General features: G+C 40.1%; 1 protein-coding gene across 10 annotated transcripts in view; it reads left to right on the plus strand.

Moving 5' to 3' along the window:
* Positions 1-13,332, plus strand: part of MAGI2 (membrane associated guanylate kinase, WW and PDZ domain containing 2) — a 390,999-nt gene extending 377,667 nt beyond the window's left edge. For 7 of the 10 annotated variants that reach the window (XM_051805040.1, XM_051805039.1, XM_051805036.1 and 4 more), the window contains one exon: positions 10,306-13,332. In XM_051805040.1, the coding sequence (XP_051661000.1) occupies positions 10,306-11,108 (803 nt within the window). In that variant the 3' untranslated portion in view covers positions 11,109-13,332. The remainder of the gene's footprint in view (positions 1-10,305) is intronic. The other 3 variants (XM_051805042.1, XM_051805044.1, XM_051805043.1) reach the window with 2 other exon arrangements.
* The last annotated feature ends 5,812 nt before the right edge of the window (positions 13,333-19,144 follow it).

A 19,144-nucleotide genomic window follows, 5' to 3' on the forward strand; every position in this document is an offset into this window, starting at 1 on the left:
TATTTCCATCCATCTGACAATACTAGAAGATAATACAGGATCTGAAAGAACACAACCATCCCTCTGTCTCCACAGTATCAGTTTTTTCCTTTCTTCCTGTAATCCAGATAAATAGGGAAAAGAGGAATTCGGTAACACTTCCTGTGTCTTCCCAGCTTGCCATAGGATTAAGTCCAGTCTTCTGTTGCAGCATAATATCCCAGAAAATTCCTCTCCTGCTGCTCATTTCACAGTCCCTCGCATTTGCCTCAAGCCCCCAGTTTATAATAAGACTTCATCACTGCAACTTGTTCTTAAACATAGTTAGCTTCCCTACATATCTGCAGTGGTATCCTTGCCACAGAAAGCTATGAATCGAAGGGAGCAATATGAAGGCACAATGCAGGAATATTCCTGTACCATCCAATCAAGATGTATCAGAAAAGCCTTGCCAGTAGCCTGATGCTGTGATGCCCAAGACTAAATTAAGCTAACAGGGCCTCTCATGACTTCTTGTCATTGGCATCAAAAATATGATGACTATAAATGATTACACAGAGAGTGTCACAAAAAAGCTGTTATTCCAACCATTAGTGAGGTGAAGGCAAGCTATGTCCATGGAGATTTGCAATTGGTCTTGCCTCTGCCCTTCTCGTTCCACCATCCCGGAGTGCAACTCCTGGATGATGCTTTGTGGCCCATCTGCAGGGAAAGGTTAGCAGAGGTCGTGGCCTCTATCAGATTTCTCATTGCTTGTTACTCCTAGCTTGGGAAAAAACCCTTAGGAAATGAAATGCGTGTGTTTTTTACTTTGACAGTATGAGGTAACTGTGATTCTCCAACCAATGCTTAACAAACATGACCATAGAGCATGTTGTATTTTGTTGAGCAACAGCAACACATATGCAACCCAGAATTTTGAACATCTGGGTTTTCTAACACCATGTAGTTTGTGTTTACTCATTAGGAGCTGAATATTGCAACGTGACATTCATTTATTTGTGCACTTCCATCTCATTATTTGGTTCTCAGATAAATTTGTTTCAGTGTCCCAGAGATATCAGATACCACAACAACCCCGACAGCAAGTGTGGTCCCAGGGTCAGCTCTGCACCTTCACTGCCTAGAGGCCCTAAACTACTTCTACAGCTTCTGCCCTAAGCAGAACACAACTACTGGTTCATGAGCTTTGTGCCCTGAGTTCAAACTTGGTTGTGTGTTTTGTTTAAGTTCCTGCTGAGCTTGTAAGTGAGAACCTCAGTGCCTGACAGAAACAACTGTCTAGGGACGTTTCATATACAGTCAAAAGGCTCTGACTTCCTCACTTATTAAGTAAATTTTATATATTATCTACATACTTTTAGTAGTGACAGCTATTTATTGACCTGACAGAATGTGTTGCCTACTGTTAACACTCATTTTAGCTGTGATAATTAATAATTTTAATATTTAAGTTTAATTATATGTGTAATATCCAACTCTTCAATTATTCAGTCTCTGCAGAATGTTTTTCATTAATACCACACATCCTATTAACATATTTATGAACACCTTTTATGACTTAATGTGGCTTAATTCTATTAATAAAAACTAATTTTAAAGTCATTATCATTTTTAATTATACACTAACTTCCCGTGTAGATTTTCCAGCTCCAGCATGGCTCTGGAAGAGAACCACTGAGGTTTCTGCAGTTCTACTCTACTGGCTGACCACACAGAAAAAAATAAAACCTTCTTTACTGAAGGGATGAGTTTCTTTTACCTGAATAGCTGTGATCTTATAAATATGTGAGATGATAAATATATGAGTGGTCACAAGGACCTAATGAATGATAATGTGTGGTTAGGGCAGCATCACTCAAGACTAGCACTTAAGTTGTTCACAGACTTAACATTGCCACTGCAGTGAGGAGCTTGCAGTAGGAGATAAAAGCACTGTACAGGCTGCAGCTCTTCCTTTCAGCTTCTTCAGTATTACTGAGTAATCCTGCAATATTTATGCAGATAGATTAACTTGATTCAAGGAAAAATCAAATCTGCCAAATTCACTCAGATAACTGAGCGTGATGATTTAAATATTTAAAGGATAGGATTGTTTACTATATCCATATCTATTGAATAAACTAAACTGGGTCTTGGAATGAGAATGTGTACTCATAATCATCTGGCCTTAAGATTCACAGCCAGAAGACTATTACAGTAAATTAGTAAACTGATTCACTAAATTAATTTACCTGTTTCTGAAACACAACCTGTTTGTAAGTGTGGCTCTTTATTTTTTCCCCTCTCCCATTCTGTGCTTTGGCTAACTTTTCTCTGCATAGAAAAAATACCCTTTTCCATTCTTGCTATTGCAAGGGCAGTGTTAAATCTCAACCCTGTTGTGAGGTGTAACTGATGTTGTTGGAGAGATCCAAATGATGTAGAGATGGGGTGCTATTACAAAATCACAGCAAATTGTTTATGGATGTGATTTATTTTTAAGCGGTGAACAGTGGCAGAGTAACACAAAAAAGCTGGTATTCCAACCATTAATGAGGTGAAGGCAAGCTTTGTCCATAGAGGGATTTGCAATTGGTGCTGCCTCTGCCCTTCTCGCTCCACCATCCCAGAGTGCAACTCCTGGGTGATGCTTTGTGGCCCAGCTGCAGGGAAAGGGCTAAAGCAGCACCCCAAGTCCCGGAGACGTCCAGTCCACTGCTCTCCAGGGCAGAAACTTTGAGTGCTTCTGAATTCATTAACCATCTCCTGTATTAGGCTGAAATGTCTCAGGCCACTTACTTGCAGTGGCCTGTGTTTGCTAAAAAGGGCCTGATGTGGGATCATGGGCATAGATCTCTGTGTTCATCCACTCAGCTTCGATCCACAGCCTCCAAAAGGGCTTCCCATAAGGAGCTCCCCAGCACTGGTTGTGTACGTGTTCAACAGAAGAGCCCACATCTATTTCCAGAGGTCTTTTGAGACACCTCTCTATGACCCTGTGAGGTAATTAAATTATTATCTCAAATGGTAGGGACAGTAAAATACTGATGAAGCAGGGCCATAATTAAAGAACTAACTCAGGGAAAGGAATTTACTGAGAATGTCCTGGGTATAATAATGTAGGATCAAAGCCAGTGCAGAATAAGAATACGAACTCTCCAAGTCAGATCAATCACTTCCCATGTTTCTTTGTTAACCATATTTAAAGAATATGTTACATAAAAAATTGAAAAGTGCTTTCATCCATAGTGCTTGCTACAGATTAAAGCAAACACAAATCAATGTGTGTGGTTTTCTTGTTTCAAGAAAACATTCCACATTTTTCTAAAGGATTTTTAAATTTTTTTCCTTACAGAATACAGTTTTGGTTTCTCTGCCCCAAGTTTAAATTTTCCCTTTCTCTCTGTTGCCTTAGCTTGAAAACCAAGCAACATCTCTTGAGCTTCTCTAGATTTGGTCTTTCAAGCATAGCTAACAATCTGCTCTTTCTGAATTGTTGTAGTAATTCTCAAATTAGATCTCTGAACATGAAAGCATTTGTCTAAAAAAGTCTATACCAAGTACAGAAAAGGTAATAAAAGTGAATTTTACCTAAGCTGAGATCATTCAAAGCCTCATCAGATGGCCCTTGCGAGGACTCTGTGTAAGGACCATATCTGCTGTAAAAATATTTAGGGCATCTTCCATTTAATAATTAGGTAAAGTATACAATGGAAAATGGATATAATGAACCCAAAGGAACTAAATTGTTGCTCATCAGTAATGATCAGTAACATGAAAAGAAGTAGGGCATCAGAGTATCAATGGCACTGGGAACTGAGCCAAGCAGGATGTAGAGTTGTGCTTCCCAATGTTGGAATAGGTCAGTGACTGAATTTTCTGGATGTAAAATTAAACATCATTTACAGTGACATCTCTTCAGTGCTTGTGGATGTCTGTAGAAGCCATGCCACCAATAGTAGTTGTGGTGCCCATCTCTTCCAGTATTTGACCAGTGACAAAAATAGAAATGCATAATGACTTTGGTGACAGAAAGACTAGGTCTGGCATTGTTTCATACTCCAAATGTCAGTCTTTCTTAATGAATCATTCTATTTTTGTGAAAATGCTGAGCACAAAATTTAAAAGTAAAAGATGCTGGGACTGAGATGCATGTTTGTTTTCCTGTAGTCTTTCATGGCTTTGTTAACTAAATCTGGTTACCCTGACCAACCATCCTCAAACCTTGCAAAGACAAATGTGTCAAGCCAAAAAAACCAAAATTACTAGAAAGCAGAAAGATTCTACTCTTGAGCAAAGCTACATTTAAAGTTACATTTATAAAATTCTCTAAATATCCAGAGTCTCCATGAGCCACCAGTCTACTAAGTACAAACAGGCAAGCAGTATAATGAATGGGGTTACACTGAGATAGCAATGAATTAAATTAGATTTTCATTTTATCAGAAACAAAACTTCAAAATACTAAACTGATCACTTAACTGCATGTGAGGGAAAGTAGAAGTAGTTCATATACTAAAAAAACTGAATATAACCTGGATTTATTTTTGTAAATGTATTTGGAATGTGTGTCATTTCTGTACATAGAATTATCACTTTGCACCCATAGCACACTACCATCATAGCTTAGAAAACCGTAGGAGCAGTGCTAATGATGGAAAGGCTATCCCACTTGCATGTGTCCACACTGATTGACCAAACAAAGGACCATATCACAGCAGAAGGTGCCTAAATCCATTGATGTTTGCTTCTGGAGCTATTGGTATTCAGGGATCTGAATGGGGATGAATTCAGTGAAAGGGGAGGCAAGTAAAGTGTAGTTTTAAGCTAAGCAAAGTGCAATTTGTGAGAAAACATTTGCATAGCATATTGAATAATTAACAAGAAGTGCAAGTTTATAGTCAGAAGTACAGGCAGCCTGTAAGGTGGGGGCAGAGCCCATTACCAACTCACTTTCTGGGAGAGGCTGGGGGAAAGGGTGGCATATAGTGTCACATTTCCATAAAGCTGATAGCTGGACAGAAAGTACCAAGGGTTCTTCTAACCATCAAAACCTTAGAGAATCATTTATTTCATGAGACAAAGGGTGCTGTATGTCTAGATTGTGGAAGTTCCAGGATAAAAGATTAAAGATTCTTTACATATTCTGAAATATCCCTCCTCAGAGAGTGTTAAAGAAAAGCTGCAGGAGACCAATGCAATCAGGAATATCAAAGACATGTCAAGCTATAATGAGAAAGAGCCAAATGCATTCCTGATGTAACACTGCCAACATTAGTGGATACTCACCAGGGGACAATTTGTCCCATTTTTGTTATTAGCAGCATCTGTAAGAACTGTTTGCTACCTCCTGGCAATCCATAATTTCAGACAAAAAATGGGGCGGGGTGGGAGGGAATAAAGTATCATATTTTTTATTTAATCAAAATCTCTTTGATTCCCTAGGAAAATAATTCTAGGAAGATATGAGAACAGCTGCTTAGACATTGCAGAAAACATTTCATTCAGACTAATGAAAGCATTCAAAGCTTTAATATATTGTACATTATTCACATAATTTGAAAATTAAAAAGGCAGAGATTTTGTACATAAGTAATAAAATGTGATATAATTTTTACTCTTAACATTACTATGAATTATTCAATAAATTAATATTAATAGTTTATTGATAATTATATCAAATGAAAAATCACACGTCCTTGATAAACTACCAAGCAATTATTTGAAATATTTTGATGTTAGGGGAGAACCTATCCACAAATGAGGGCTCCAACCTCTTTTGACCTGAAATCCTGACAGAGTAGATAAGCACAGCAAGACTAGACTTGACAGAATCTTAGAAAGGCAATGTGTAAGGAAAATATAAGTAATGCAGGAAGTTAAATAAACTTATCAGGAGGCTGAGCTCTTTTCTCTGTCTTAGTACCTAGGCAATGCTCAGAAATTAAGATGGGCAGAGCTCTCTTCTCCATTAGCAGTAAAGCCAGGTTTCTTTTGTTAGTGATTCAGACATAAGACATCAGCAAGCACTGAATCCAGGTAGAAGAGTGAGCTTTAGTTAGGAGAGTATCAAATAGACACATGAGAGTAGTGCCCTCATTTCCATTCCATTGAACATGTGTAAGCTGACATAGCAAAAGAAATAATTCGTGTATGTGGCAGTTCTACCTCAAACAAAAAAACCTTTCGATGGAAAACTGCTGCTCCTGGTGTTTTCCCCTCATCACTCTTCTTCCAAAATGGCTGTGTTCATCTCCTACTTGTCCTCCCACACACTCAAGATCTTGTGTCTGTGGCGTCTCTTACTCAGTTAGTAATTTACTCCTTGCCTGGGAGTTATGCAAACCAGGTCATAGGTGAGTCATTCTTACACATCCCATGGAGAAGTGCCACCAACCTGCATGACAGTAGCTTGTGGAACCTAAAAACCACCCAGAAAACACCTACTAAATTACACCAAATGAAATGCTATCACAGTGACAGATTATGGTGCTGCTCCCAGCTCATTTGTTTTGTCTAAATTAGTAGGTCAAGGGAGATTTTATCCCTTCAAGGAAGGGAGGAAGGCATCTATTAGCCTTCAGTGAGATGTATACCTTTGAAAAACAATTTCTCTCACAATAAGGATGTTATCCATGGTGACAAAGTCAGAAACAAATTTAAAACTACACTGTCCCTAACTCTCCCCAGCAGTTTCAACTGAATGTGATATCCTTCTCATATGCTTGCAAGTTGTTTGGGCATTAGTAGTTCATGCTCTATTAAACAGTTCCTCCCAGAGGTAAAAGGATAAAAAAATAAAATCGGTACTCTGTCTCTGTTTTAGAATATTTACAAAATGCTTTGAGATATGTTGAAATAACAGACAGTAAAAGTAGGTTATGTTCACAATTAACATAAAGATTTTATAAAAAACTTTAGATCAACAGAAAAAATATTCTGAAACATTAATAACCTTTCCAAAATGCAGCTAGAACCTGAGTATAAGCATAAAGAGAAATTATTAGTTCAGCTGCTCTGCAGGATAACATTTTGCATTTTTCTCCTGTTTGTATTAGTTATGGAAAAGCAATCATTTTAGTGCTGGTTGAACAAGTCCAAATGAACCCTTATGGCTTGAACACAGCTCTTTAAAAGGTTTTTCTTTTGAGCAACAAATTACTCATATTACTGCATTTTGCACTACTCTGGTAATTTTTATATTTTCCCATAATGTTCAAACATTAGAGAGAAGTCGCTTACAATACCCTCACATCAGTATTCTCCTCACTAGCGAGTGACATATTGCAACAATAGCTTATTGACATTAACTTCTACTAAGGCTGAGGATGACTTTCTACATAATGTCATTTCATTTGAAAGAAAAAGCAGGTTAGGTTGGGTTTGGCTCTGTCAGATTGATGGTACTTAAACCTTAAAGAACATCATTTGGTTCTTACTTGCAAGTGTTGTATTGCCACAGAATATAAATGATAGTTTTATTTCATTTTTTTTCCCCAACTACTGGAAATACAGACTATTTTAAACATACTGCAGCCAGTGACCCACCTGGGATTCTCCTACAGCCAAAATTCCCTTACAGATGTGGCTACCAGTTTTCTTGTTTAGTTGGCCAAGTTGTCCTCTTTTTAGGGTTTTCTGGGGGAGAGATAAGATCCAGTAATGCAGTAATGCATATAATATGGCATATTCTAGTTTATAGATGCCCATATTTCACTATATATATTTCACGCCTATATATCACTATACGTAAGAGATACACTGCTTCACTTTTGTTGAAGTACACTGTAACCTGCTACGATTTCTCACTGCAACATTTGGTTGTTTTTCTGCCCCCTTTAAAAAAACAAAATATAAGAAAAAAAAAAAGAAACTTGTCTAGGGGGACAGCCCATTAATAAATCAGTTCTCTCATCTCTAGGGAATAAAACAGCAGGCCACTCACCCCCAGGGCTCTTCCCCTGAGCGTCCCAGAAATAACTGGTACCATATTGTCCTTCATGCCTCAGAGGAGCCACAAGAGGTGTTTTTTCCACCATTCTTCTCAATAGTGGCCCTCTGGGTTGTCCTCCTTGAGGAGGAACAGCTGATTTGAGCATAGTGGCACATTTTCCACAGAGGCAATCTTGTTACCTGAAAGCATCTTGCTGCTGCAGGCCATTTGGTGTTTTTACTGGTGTACAGCTGATACTACCCAAAGTAACAAGTTATTTCTGTAATCAGAAGCTCTCAAAACCTAGGACAAGACTGGATAATGGCCCACTACTCTTCACTGCCATTCAGTGAAAAACATCTCATGGACAACTGGGAAATAAGACTGTAATTAAGAAATATATTGGTCAGGCCGACCCTCAGCACCACCTCTACCCTCTGGACAAGTGTTGACGCCATGAAAAGTACAAACTTAATTTTCTAAAGCTCGGGGTGGCTTCTTCAGAGCTGGCTCAGGTACCTTACTAGTGAACGCAGGCGGCTTTATGCTGAGACCCAGGATAGTTTTAGTGACTTGAGCCCCATGCACAGTCCCTGATTCAAGTGTTAAACAGAATGGGATCCCCTGGATTTCAGATCGAAAAAGAGCCAGGGTAGGGTCTGTGCCTCCCCCATCAGGCTGTGGTCTTGTACCAGGGTAGTGGTGCTGAAGAGCAGAAGAACAAGCCCATCAAAGTCGATGCTTTCTGTAAGCAAACTCTTAGGAGTTGATCACTCTACATCCATGAGCCTTCCTTTTATCTTTTTCTTGCTCAAGTGCCAAGCAGGGAGCAGATGGTACATTACTCAGCCTTAACTGGAGGGTAAGAAAGTGTGATTTCTTTTTTTTTTTAAATTCAGTTGAGACCCTCAGCCCATTTAGATTCCCAGCTCAAGGTTTATTTGTCTTACACAGAACGTGTACTTTCTATCCCTCTCAAATGCTAATCCTCTCCACACATATGCTCATTATGCAAAAGCATATGACAGATACCATCTGGGAAAATAAATAGCTCCTCAGCTAACAGTGCTGCTCCTTCCCTTTACGTCACCCCCCTCACTATTGTCTCTCCTATTTTTATCTGCAAGACAGCAATTACTCAATCTAACTATTAACTTAAAAGTGCCATTTTAGTCAAGCAAGCCACAGATCCCAGGCTGGGCAGTAAAACCCATTCTATTTTTCAAGATGGGCATCCTCATGAAAATTTGAAAGCAGCTGTAGCACTGAGAAAAAATACACATTACCTTTCAAAGGGCAGTTGATATCACTGAGAGATACTAGTCCTGACCTGCAGAAGTCCATGCTTGTTTTCTTAACTGGGTGGTCACATTTTGTCCCACATGAAACATGCAGCTCTTGCCAGAAGTTCCACCTCGTTTCCATGGATTCCTGTGATAGTCCTTTGTCTCTGACAGATTATTGCTCATACCGTTCAAAGACAGTCAATGGTGCTAAACAGAGAATGACATAAGCCAAGTTCAGTGATTTCTCTAACCTCTATGTAGATGGGTAAGAATAGGAGTCATGCTGTCATTAATCATGATGGATTCATTGTCTGCCAGAATGTTAATCAAAAGAAATTAGGATGTATATGCATTAGAAAGGCATCTCAGAATATTCTGATTTTTACCAGTGGATTAGGAAAATCATTGCAATTCAGCAAAGGAGATGTCTATTTATCGAAATTAAACAGGATCTGCACAATCCAAATATATTGTGTTGAGGCTAAGTAACCAGGGGAAATTCAAAATGCACGACCAGGAGACTCAGCGGCTGACACTGTGATATAAAGGCAGAGCTTTGTAAGTACCCTATAAGAATTGTGGGGCCATAAACACTGCAATATTATATCTGTTTAGAAAAAATATAAGACAGAATTCAATGATGACCTTATCTGAGCTACAAATTCTTGTCAACTATTATATGCTTGTAGGGACATGTTTAATAGATGGCAGATAGTCTTTCTCATTTGTCCTCAGAGACAGCACTGATATTGCCCAGCTAAGAAATCCATTATAGAGCTACAAAAGAGGCAATTTGGTTTCATGAGCACGTGCCTTTATTATTTTAAGAATAATTTAACATAGGCAGAGGAAAGCAGAACCTGTGTGGAAAAAAAAAGACCAGGGTTTTCAGCATTTGCAGTTACGAGCTTCTTACTTCTCCTGAACTTTTTTTTTGGTGGAGACATTATTTTTGTTTTCCTCCCTATTGACTCCACTGGGAGTTTCACCTCACCTGAAACAGAGGGGTTTAAGTCTGGTGTATGGTTTGGTTATCAGTGTTGCTCAGAATACATGTGCATGTGCAATACACACCCTGTGCTGCTGAATACACCCTCAACTCTCTTCTCTTTGTTGTTACAACAGACGAACCAAACTCCTGGAGTGCTCCCTCTGCCACCTCCCCAGGTCTGCCGGAAGTAGCTCTTTCCCTCGAAGACATAATCTCACCATTATCTTCATCACACATAGCCCCACCCTCTGACCCTTCTCACCAGATAAGCCTAGAGCCAACATGGGATATCAAGAGGGAACATGATGTAAGGAAACCAAAGGAGCTTTCGGTGAACGGTCACAAAAAGAAAAGGTTAGGAGAACAAAGAGAAAGGTCAGCAAGTCCTAAAAAGGTAGACAGGTCAAAGCATGAAGAGGCTTCTTGGAAAGGATATTCAGAAAGCAAAAATAAGACCACTGATGGTGGCAGGCCCACCTCAGAAAGCAAAGCGGTGGGACACAGCATTATGATCGAGGCTGGTGCAAGAGAGCACGTGTGTGCTGGAACCAGCAGTGATGAACAGTTTGGGAGGCTGAGGAAGCCAGAAAGCAAGAGAGGAGGATCTCTTAGCAAAAAAGAAGATCACAGATCCACAAACATCAGTGAGAAGAAGTCAGCTGCAGCACCTGACCATGTCAAGATCGATACAGGTGCTACCAAGACGTACAGTAGCAACCGCTGCAGCTCGCCTGGAAGTGATATGGACCACAGCCAGAGGGAGCCTGATGGGAAACCCAGCGAGTTCCCCAGGAAGGGACATCTCCACTCCATTAGCACTCGCAGCACCAACACCACAGTTCGAAAGGCAACGGTCTCCCCAGGGCCATGGAAAATCCCTGGCTCAGATAAGCTACCTAGCGTCCTGAAATCTGGTACTTCTGCCATGAGCAGATAAGCAAGGGACTGTTGCCCTCTAACTGTCTCAAACTGACGCAGAACATTCTTCTTAGTTTTTGTCTCACATTGGTTTGTTTTAATTTATTTTAACTATCACACATATACACAAAGCATTGAGGAATGAAAACATTAGTGTGTAATTCCATGACAATGTGCACAGTATCTAATAAGTTCAAAAGCATATAGTCAACACAGAGATTTAAAATCGACCCTAAAGTCCCAGTTCCATTTTAGGGACTTTGGCAGCTATGGAAGAAACCAAAACACTATGAAGGACAGTACATCAGAGAAGGATAGTGCAGTGTAGCTTTAGCATTTTTTTCCCACTGCATGAAGGACTTGGATTTCATTCAAACTTTATATCAAGAAACTGGAACAAGTTAGAGCAATCACAAACTGGAACATCGCCTTAAACAAAACTGCACGGAGCAAGCTGAAAGCGAGAGAGGATCTTTTCGTGGAGCTAAAATGTTGTAAATAAATTGTTCTCGACATATCTAGACAGGGGTTAAAGGGTTTCTTTGAAGCATCTTTCGGGACTGTACGCCCATGACACGTCTCCACTGTTAACGCTTTGGGATAGTCCACGTGGTACCCCGTAGCATAGTTCACTGGGCGTTAAGGGAGGAGTGGGGAATCCAGTGGATTAGTTTCTGTGATATCATTTCTACTGCCATTTTTGTGAACAAACCATGTTTCTGTACATTGGAAAGGAGTTAGGGTGGAGTTGTATTTGAAAATTATTCTCAAAAGCGATTTATTACAGGTTCCCCAAGTACTGTGAGGTAGCACACAAATCAATTGGTCAGGCTCAAACCCCAGATGTCTGCAAGGCCCTTGTAATGAAAGGAGGAGTGCTACAGAGAAAAAGCTGCCGTTTCCTTAAGGAAAGGCCTTTCCTTCCTGCAGAAGATGATAGCATCACTTATCAACAGTGCTTTGTTTCATACTCATCCACATTTATTTAGGACACTGTCACCTTTCATCCCCTCAGTTTGGCAGAGCAGGTGCCTTTCAGGCACATGTAAACAATAATTAGACTGGTTTCTGAAATACAGTTGTTGGTGTCCTCATTCAGTAAATTCAATATATTTCCATTTTTAAAATGGTTTCCATTTTATCATTTTTTCCCTTTCTCAATTTTTTTTTTCTTTTTGTCGTTTTGTTTTATCTTTATTGCTTGTCTGTTTTGAATTTCAAGCCTTAAGTGCCAGGTAAACATTCCAGTCTGCCTTCACAGGAAATAACTCCGAGTTCAGTCAATCAGTCATTATCTTGTTTCAAAAAGATGCGTGTGTGTCTGTGTAAGTGTGCATATGCTTATTCGTCTGTCAAAATTAAAACAAAATCCTGGGCAATAATACATTGGTAATTTAAAAAAAAAAAATCATAAAGCTAAGTACTGTCAAAAATTCGTATTTAAAAATTATTGTTCACTAGCAATCTTAGTTCCTCACATGCTCTGCTGAAAAACTAGATTGAAATTGGCTTTGTTCCAAGAAATTAGCACATTACTGTATGTCTCAAACATTGCACTGGACTGTGAAATTTATAGACATGTTTCTTCCTGTCCAATTATTTGAAAAGCCTCAAGTCAAGGATTTTGCAGCTTTCAAACTTTTTTTTTTAGAAAGAAAAATCCATTTATAATTTCTAAAAAAGCACAAGTCCATGTAGCTGTTTATAAAACTCTTATTTAATGGGAAAAAAATAAATCTTTAAAAATAAATCTTTATCTCCTGAACTAGAATCCAATATAATTTGCCATTAATTTATTGAATCTGATTTTGGACAATGCTTCTGTAGTGTAGATGCACGTCCTAGTATCTTATTTTTATGTATAAAGAAAGCAAACAATGAAATCTGAAAAACAGTTGAGATTATGCTTGCATAAACTCTAATTTGCACAGTTCACAGCTACTCCTTGTGCAGTAATTGCTTTATGCGGCTGTAATCGATAACCTGTGAAGACAGCACATCATCTAAACCCCATTCCAAATAATATTTCTGTGTAGTGTTAGCTGTGAATTTACCCTGTACAGCTCTATCTCTATAAATATAATTCCATGTATTAATAGTCACAGAAAGGCTGTAAGTGAGCAACTATTTTTATGAAACGCACCACTATGGATAAATTAACTTTTACAGAAATCTTGTTTACTGTATGATATTCTAAACCACTGTCAAATAAAATATATATCCAAAAATCTTTCTTTTTTCAATTGTATATAGTCTGTGTTAATTTTGAGTAACAAGTGTTACCCTGAGAAACAATCATTTTCATGCATATAAGCAGAGTTAATTAGCTACTGCCTTACAAAAAAGGAAATTATCCATTTTGATTTCTTATTTCCAAAGAATGGTACAATTTATGAATATACATGTAGGTGACCAAACAAATTCCATAAATGCAAGTTAAGGCCTATGAGCTACACAGACACAGAGAAACGTATTCCTTGGTGGAGAAGCCTAAACTCTTATTCTCCTTCCAGTCCCAGGAGACATAGGGGTAGTAGACAGACTCCCAGCTCTGAGAAACAACTTCTGAGCATACACTTTATATAAAAAAATAATCTGAGCATATACCATATTTACCACAGAAATCTGGCAGTTCTGACTAGCCCTAGGAAGGTTTTATTGACAAGCTGAATGAAAGGGGCATAAGTGCATTTCCAGTTTACTTTGCAGAGATAATGTCTTAGAAAACACCACAAGGGTATAAAAATATTGGTAACCAGACAGTCTTCTGGGGCTGAATACACTCCTCATTGAACAGAACAGAAAAATGCTCCTTACCTTCAGTTAGGCAAAACAAATCATCAGTTTACAGACTGTAGACACTGTAAGATGTGGAAAACTAGCAATATTTTTTCACACAAATGTGACATTTGAAAAAATAAATATTTCCTGTTTCCTTAAAGTATAATTTTCTTCAAAAAATAATTATTTGCCTTCATACAACCTGAGTCAACTTCTGCAGAGCCTTGTTTTTCAGAAGATTGATGTTCCACATAGGAAATTTCAACCAGCTGAACTAATAACATCATTTTGCATTACAATAAACACATAGCAATTAGGAAACATCTTTGATACTCAAAGAAACATTTACTGCTCTTTAAATAGCTGATATTTCCATGGCTCGAAATCCAAGTGTGTTCCTAATTCAGACCCAGAGGTATGGCAGGCAAATGTGCTGAAGCCATATAGCCTCATCCAATCTAACTTTTTCTGTTAATAACATCTTTTCTCTTTTAAACGTAGTAATACAGCATTTGCATTGCAGTGCCATTCCTGTGACCCCTTTTAATCTCTCTTTTTCATACCTGTGCAATAATACAAGGAAATAGATGCTTATTTTGATGCAGACTCTCTGCTCCAAACTCCAGTGCAGCAGTGTAAGTAGGCTTACCAACCTATGATCAGCAATGCACATTTGGGGACAAGTTTTGGTAAAACCCCATAGAGAGATGCTGGTGCAGCCCTTTTCTTAATCAGTGGCAAATGTGGGCTCTGGGGCTCATTCCTTCTCCAGGTGTTTCTCTGCTTTAGGAAGTCCACACAAACTGCAGAGTCTGGAGGAGCAGGTTTTCAAACAAGTTTAATAAAAAAGCCATAAAATTTAATAACTCCCACAAGGTCTCACGAAAGATGCCATCCTCTCTTCCAGAAAGCTGCTGGACTGACAGCATTCTTCATTTAGTGACAACAGAGAACAGGTTGCACTTGTTTCACTACACTGTGGTCTTCTAAACAGGAGGGACATATGTCCATGGGCTACAACCTACTCCATGGCCTCAGTGATAAGACTGCCAACAATTCAGCCCCAGCTAAATAGCTGCCTGCTAGGAATTGATGCAGGAGTTCAAACATAGCCCCATTTCTTCCCCGATATTTTTCATCTGAATGTGCAGCCAATCAGCATTGCCAAAGAGCTGCTTATCTTCATCAAAGACGAGATTCCATCTGATTAGTGCCATCTCTGCTGAACACAAACATCTCATACTTAGCCCCCTTCATATCCTATGTGCTCTCAGCACCACCAGATCTATTCTGAATCTCTTCTTTTCCTCTACAGCTCCCCACTGCTCTTGTTTTTAATCATATCTCTAAGGTAAGTGCTGCTGCCTTTCAGTAAATCAAATCTTCCATTCTTCATTTTCTCCTTCTGTCCCTCAGAACTTCGTCTTCCTCTTTTTTTCTCTTTCTTTTGGCACTCTGTCACCATCTGACATCATTTGTCACTCTCAACGTCTCTCTGCCACGTCTCAGCAGCTCAATGTGACGCACCTCTCCTAAGAGATGTCACGACCAGTTACACACCAAGACATTAACACGCTCCTGGGTGTTATATAAACATACAGACACACCTAATACCTTGCACTGAAGCCCAAACCAAGCCCTGCCTTGTCCTCCAGAAACCACCGGTGGTTACTCATTAGACATACTAACTCTACATGCAGCCAGTAACTACCTTTGCAAGTGCAAATAATGTTTTATCTTCATTGCTAAATGTCTGTTGTGATAATGATTCAAGCATTCAGGCTGGGTTTTGTGGATGCAACATGCCGTGATCTCTACTGGAAGTCTCTAAATTTGTTTTACAAAGGCAAGAACAGGCAAAGCTGCAGGCACATTTCTGTTTTAGCCTTTTGTACTCTTTTTGTACCTCACTGCTGCCACAGAAACCTAGAGCCAGAACTGCAGAGGCATAAGTAAAAAACACCTCAGCAAATGAGGATGTCACCCTCCAGGTTTCTCCTTGCTTGGAGGGAAGCTTTGCTGTGAAGGGGAACCGTTTTTTGGCATGCTGCCATGGAGCTCAAAGCTAGAGAAGGCTTTGGACTTGCTGAGGGATGACTGATCCCATTAGGGATTGACTTCACATCTGTAAGTCTCCAGAAGAATCCTTTCCCACTTTGTCCTCTTGAAGCCTAGAATATTTTCTGTAATTGCTGCTAAAAAGGCCACAGAGGCATGGCACGCTGCCTGCTCTCATGACTAATAGAGGACTTGGAGAGAATTGTCATGGCTGTGTCATGTCACCTCTATCATACTCAAGGACTCCCAAGGCTCTTTTACTATCTGTGTAGAGGCCCAGAAAAGCAGACTCTCAGAACCAAACAATACCTTTACCTTCACAGTTGTCATCCAAACAGTGACCCACTTTAATTAGCCGTCAGTCCCAAAGGGAAATCCAATGCACTATCTGGACAGAAACAGCTGTGCTCCAGCCAGGGCTCGCACATCACCAGTGCCCCAAGCCCCTCACAGGTCCCCTGCTCAGCACTCAGGACTGTCCTCTCCCTTGGAGCAACAGCCTCTCCCCACCACCCAAGTAAGTACCCATAGTCTCTGTGTTGCCACCACCCTCCTGGTGGCACATGCTCAGGGTACACATGCTCAGCCCAGCCTTGAGGGTTCTGCAATATTTTTCTTAGTATTTCTAACAACAGTTACGTGATCACACATTTATCTCCATAGCTGGCACCTGAGCTTAGAGCAATTTTTTTTTCAAAATATCTTGTCAAGACACAGTAGCATAAGCAATATCTCTGAATTACAGCCAATCTTACAATTATGTTCTGCCATTCCTGTCTTTAGTGCTTTTATGGCAGTAAGTCACTCTGCCCGTTCAATTAATCAATAAGAAGAGTTTTGCTTACAAGGTATAAATGTATCTCTTTTAAACAGCTGTAGGAACACAAGTGCACAAATACCCACTCATACTCACACACACAGGGGCCTGGAGCATCATCTTCCACTCCCACTCAGGAACTGCCCAAATAACCATGTCTGAGATGGATGGCTGTCCCTCTCAGGAAAAAACCACATATGGATGCAGACTAATCCAGAAAGCTATTGTTCATCCACAGATCAACTGCTGTAAATGTAGAAGACATTTAAACTGAAAAAAAAAAATAAGCAAGAAATTGTGTGGGGAAAAAGAAAAGGAGTGATGGGACTTTCTGTGATGTGGTCGCATGCTGACCTGCTCTTCTTCATGCTGACCTTTCAACTCCTTCAAGCATGAAAAATTGAAAAGGGTGATCTATTAAACCTGACAAATGTTGCAACAAAGCACTGTATGTCTTGGGGACAGCAAGAGGGTATCTTTGGTGATTACACTTCTGAAAAGAATTAATTTATTTAAGTAAAAGGCCTGGGCTGGTGCCAAGGAGAGGAGAGGAAACTGTCCTCCAAGGGCAACGCTGATGGGCTCCTCAGACACAGACTAATCCCCCAGTTTCTCCAGAGGTTGCAGTCATATTGAGCAGCATCAGCAGTGGGCTTGGACTGCGATGATGGGCTGGCAGCAGCAATTACTTTCCCGGAATGTAGGAAGGTTGAGAATCCAATCCCTGGGATGCTTCTCTTTATCTTTGTGCCCTAGGACTGGTGCATAGCACCAAGGGACAGCTCTGTTGTCCACCCAAAGATGTTGTAGATGTGGAAGCAGTGGAAGGAGTAATTAAAATATGAAAGTCAACCCAGACCTATGGTGAGAGCCCCATTGCAGCTGTAAGCTGGAAGAAAGGTTCTGAGCAACTGCAGATCCCCAGGTACATCAAGAGTGAGATCGGGGCACTGGCATCTTTCTATCCTTTCTCTCTCAGTAAATTGAAGTCATTGCTGTCACTGAAGCCACCTGAATTATTTTCACTGCTTTTCTACCACTCTACAAGAAATGTGGATTTTACTTCCTGGACTGCCCTTTGCTCGAAACCAGTCAACAACAGGCACCTCAAGCAGTCCAAAACTCTCCTGCCGCCACCAGGCAGCAGGACTGCCCATGGCTCTGAAGTTTCTTTTCATACATATGTATGGAATCAATGAATTTTGGTGTTAGTACTTTCCAAAAGTGATTAAAAACTATGCAAAGAGCTTTAACTAAAGTACTTTAATAATTGCAGTCCATAAACCAGAAAATTGTTCACCCTGCCACTAAACCAGCAACTATAAAGAGCTAGAGTTAAGTACCTACTTAATTCAGGAAGAAAATCAGACCTTTCCTTGCACAGTCCAGAAAGCTCACCATGTACTAAACACTTATTCCAATTAGCACTTCACTCACTCTAAAGTTTCTAAAAAATAAGCCCAACAGGCAACATGGAGCACTGGAATGTGTTAGTACAGAATATTTCAGAGTACCTGTCAACCCTTGAACATCACAAACAATGCTAAATTGATTACTCTTTTATATCATCCCAGCAAAGATGAATGCCCCCTCCTGTCCCCTATATTCCTGGTACTGCCCAGTTTTTCAGGTTGGTTGCTGGTAGAAAGAAGCCCCGATGTCACCGTGCCATGGTGGCTTCTGCGGGTTACAAAGCTTTTTTGGAAGCACCTTCCCATCTGACTTGCACACCAGCACCACAGCATGACCCCTGCACCCAGGAGCCTGGAGAACCATCCCATGGTTTCCAGCTGAGAAGGGGTAACAACTCTGGGCTGCACAAACTCTGGGCTGCATCCCTGGGCATGTGGCACTAAATCCTATGTTGTGACACGTCCCAACAACTAGCACCAGCAGCAAAAGCCTCCAAACTAGCCTGGTGCCAAGAGCAAAAGCTCTTTCCCTAACCACCACAGTTGATACTGAGACTCTTTGTACAGAGTGTACAGGTGTACAGCCCCCTTAACTAGACTATTTATTTCTTTGTCACATTAATTTATAGTAAGGCACACTTCCTGCAAGAGGGTAGCTCCAGCAATACTTCTGCCCTGACTTCACATCACAGTACAAGATCAGCTTCACATCAGCTTTAAAACTGAAAGAGCCTGGCCCCAGGCTCTGCTCATGGAGCATCTCTGGAGGATCAGTAACCTCACTCCCTGTGGGAAGGCTCCTCAAGCAGCCTCTGCCCAGTTCCCCACTCTTGTCTTTCATCTTGTTCTCTCTATATTAAACAGTTTTCATTCTGACATAAAAATTGCAAGTGCAGCCCAAATTGATCCCCTCCATACCTTCAGTCCCCTGAGGTTAACAAGCAGGTCTCTACCTCACAGTTTTGTAGGTCCATTATGCTTTTTGAT

Source organism: Manacus candei, unplaced genomic scaffold, assembly GCF_025592945.1.
Source record: "Manacus candei isolate 608988 ecotype Guabito, Panama unplaced genomic scaffold, ASM2559294v1 h1tg000063l, whole genome shotgun sequence".
Taxonomy (NCBI): domain Eukaryota; kingdom Metazoa; phylum Chordata; class Aves; order Passeriformes; family Pipridae; genus Manacus; species Manacus candei.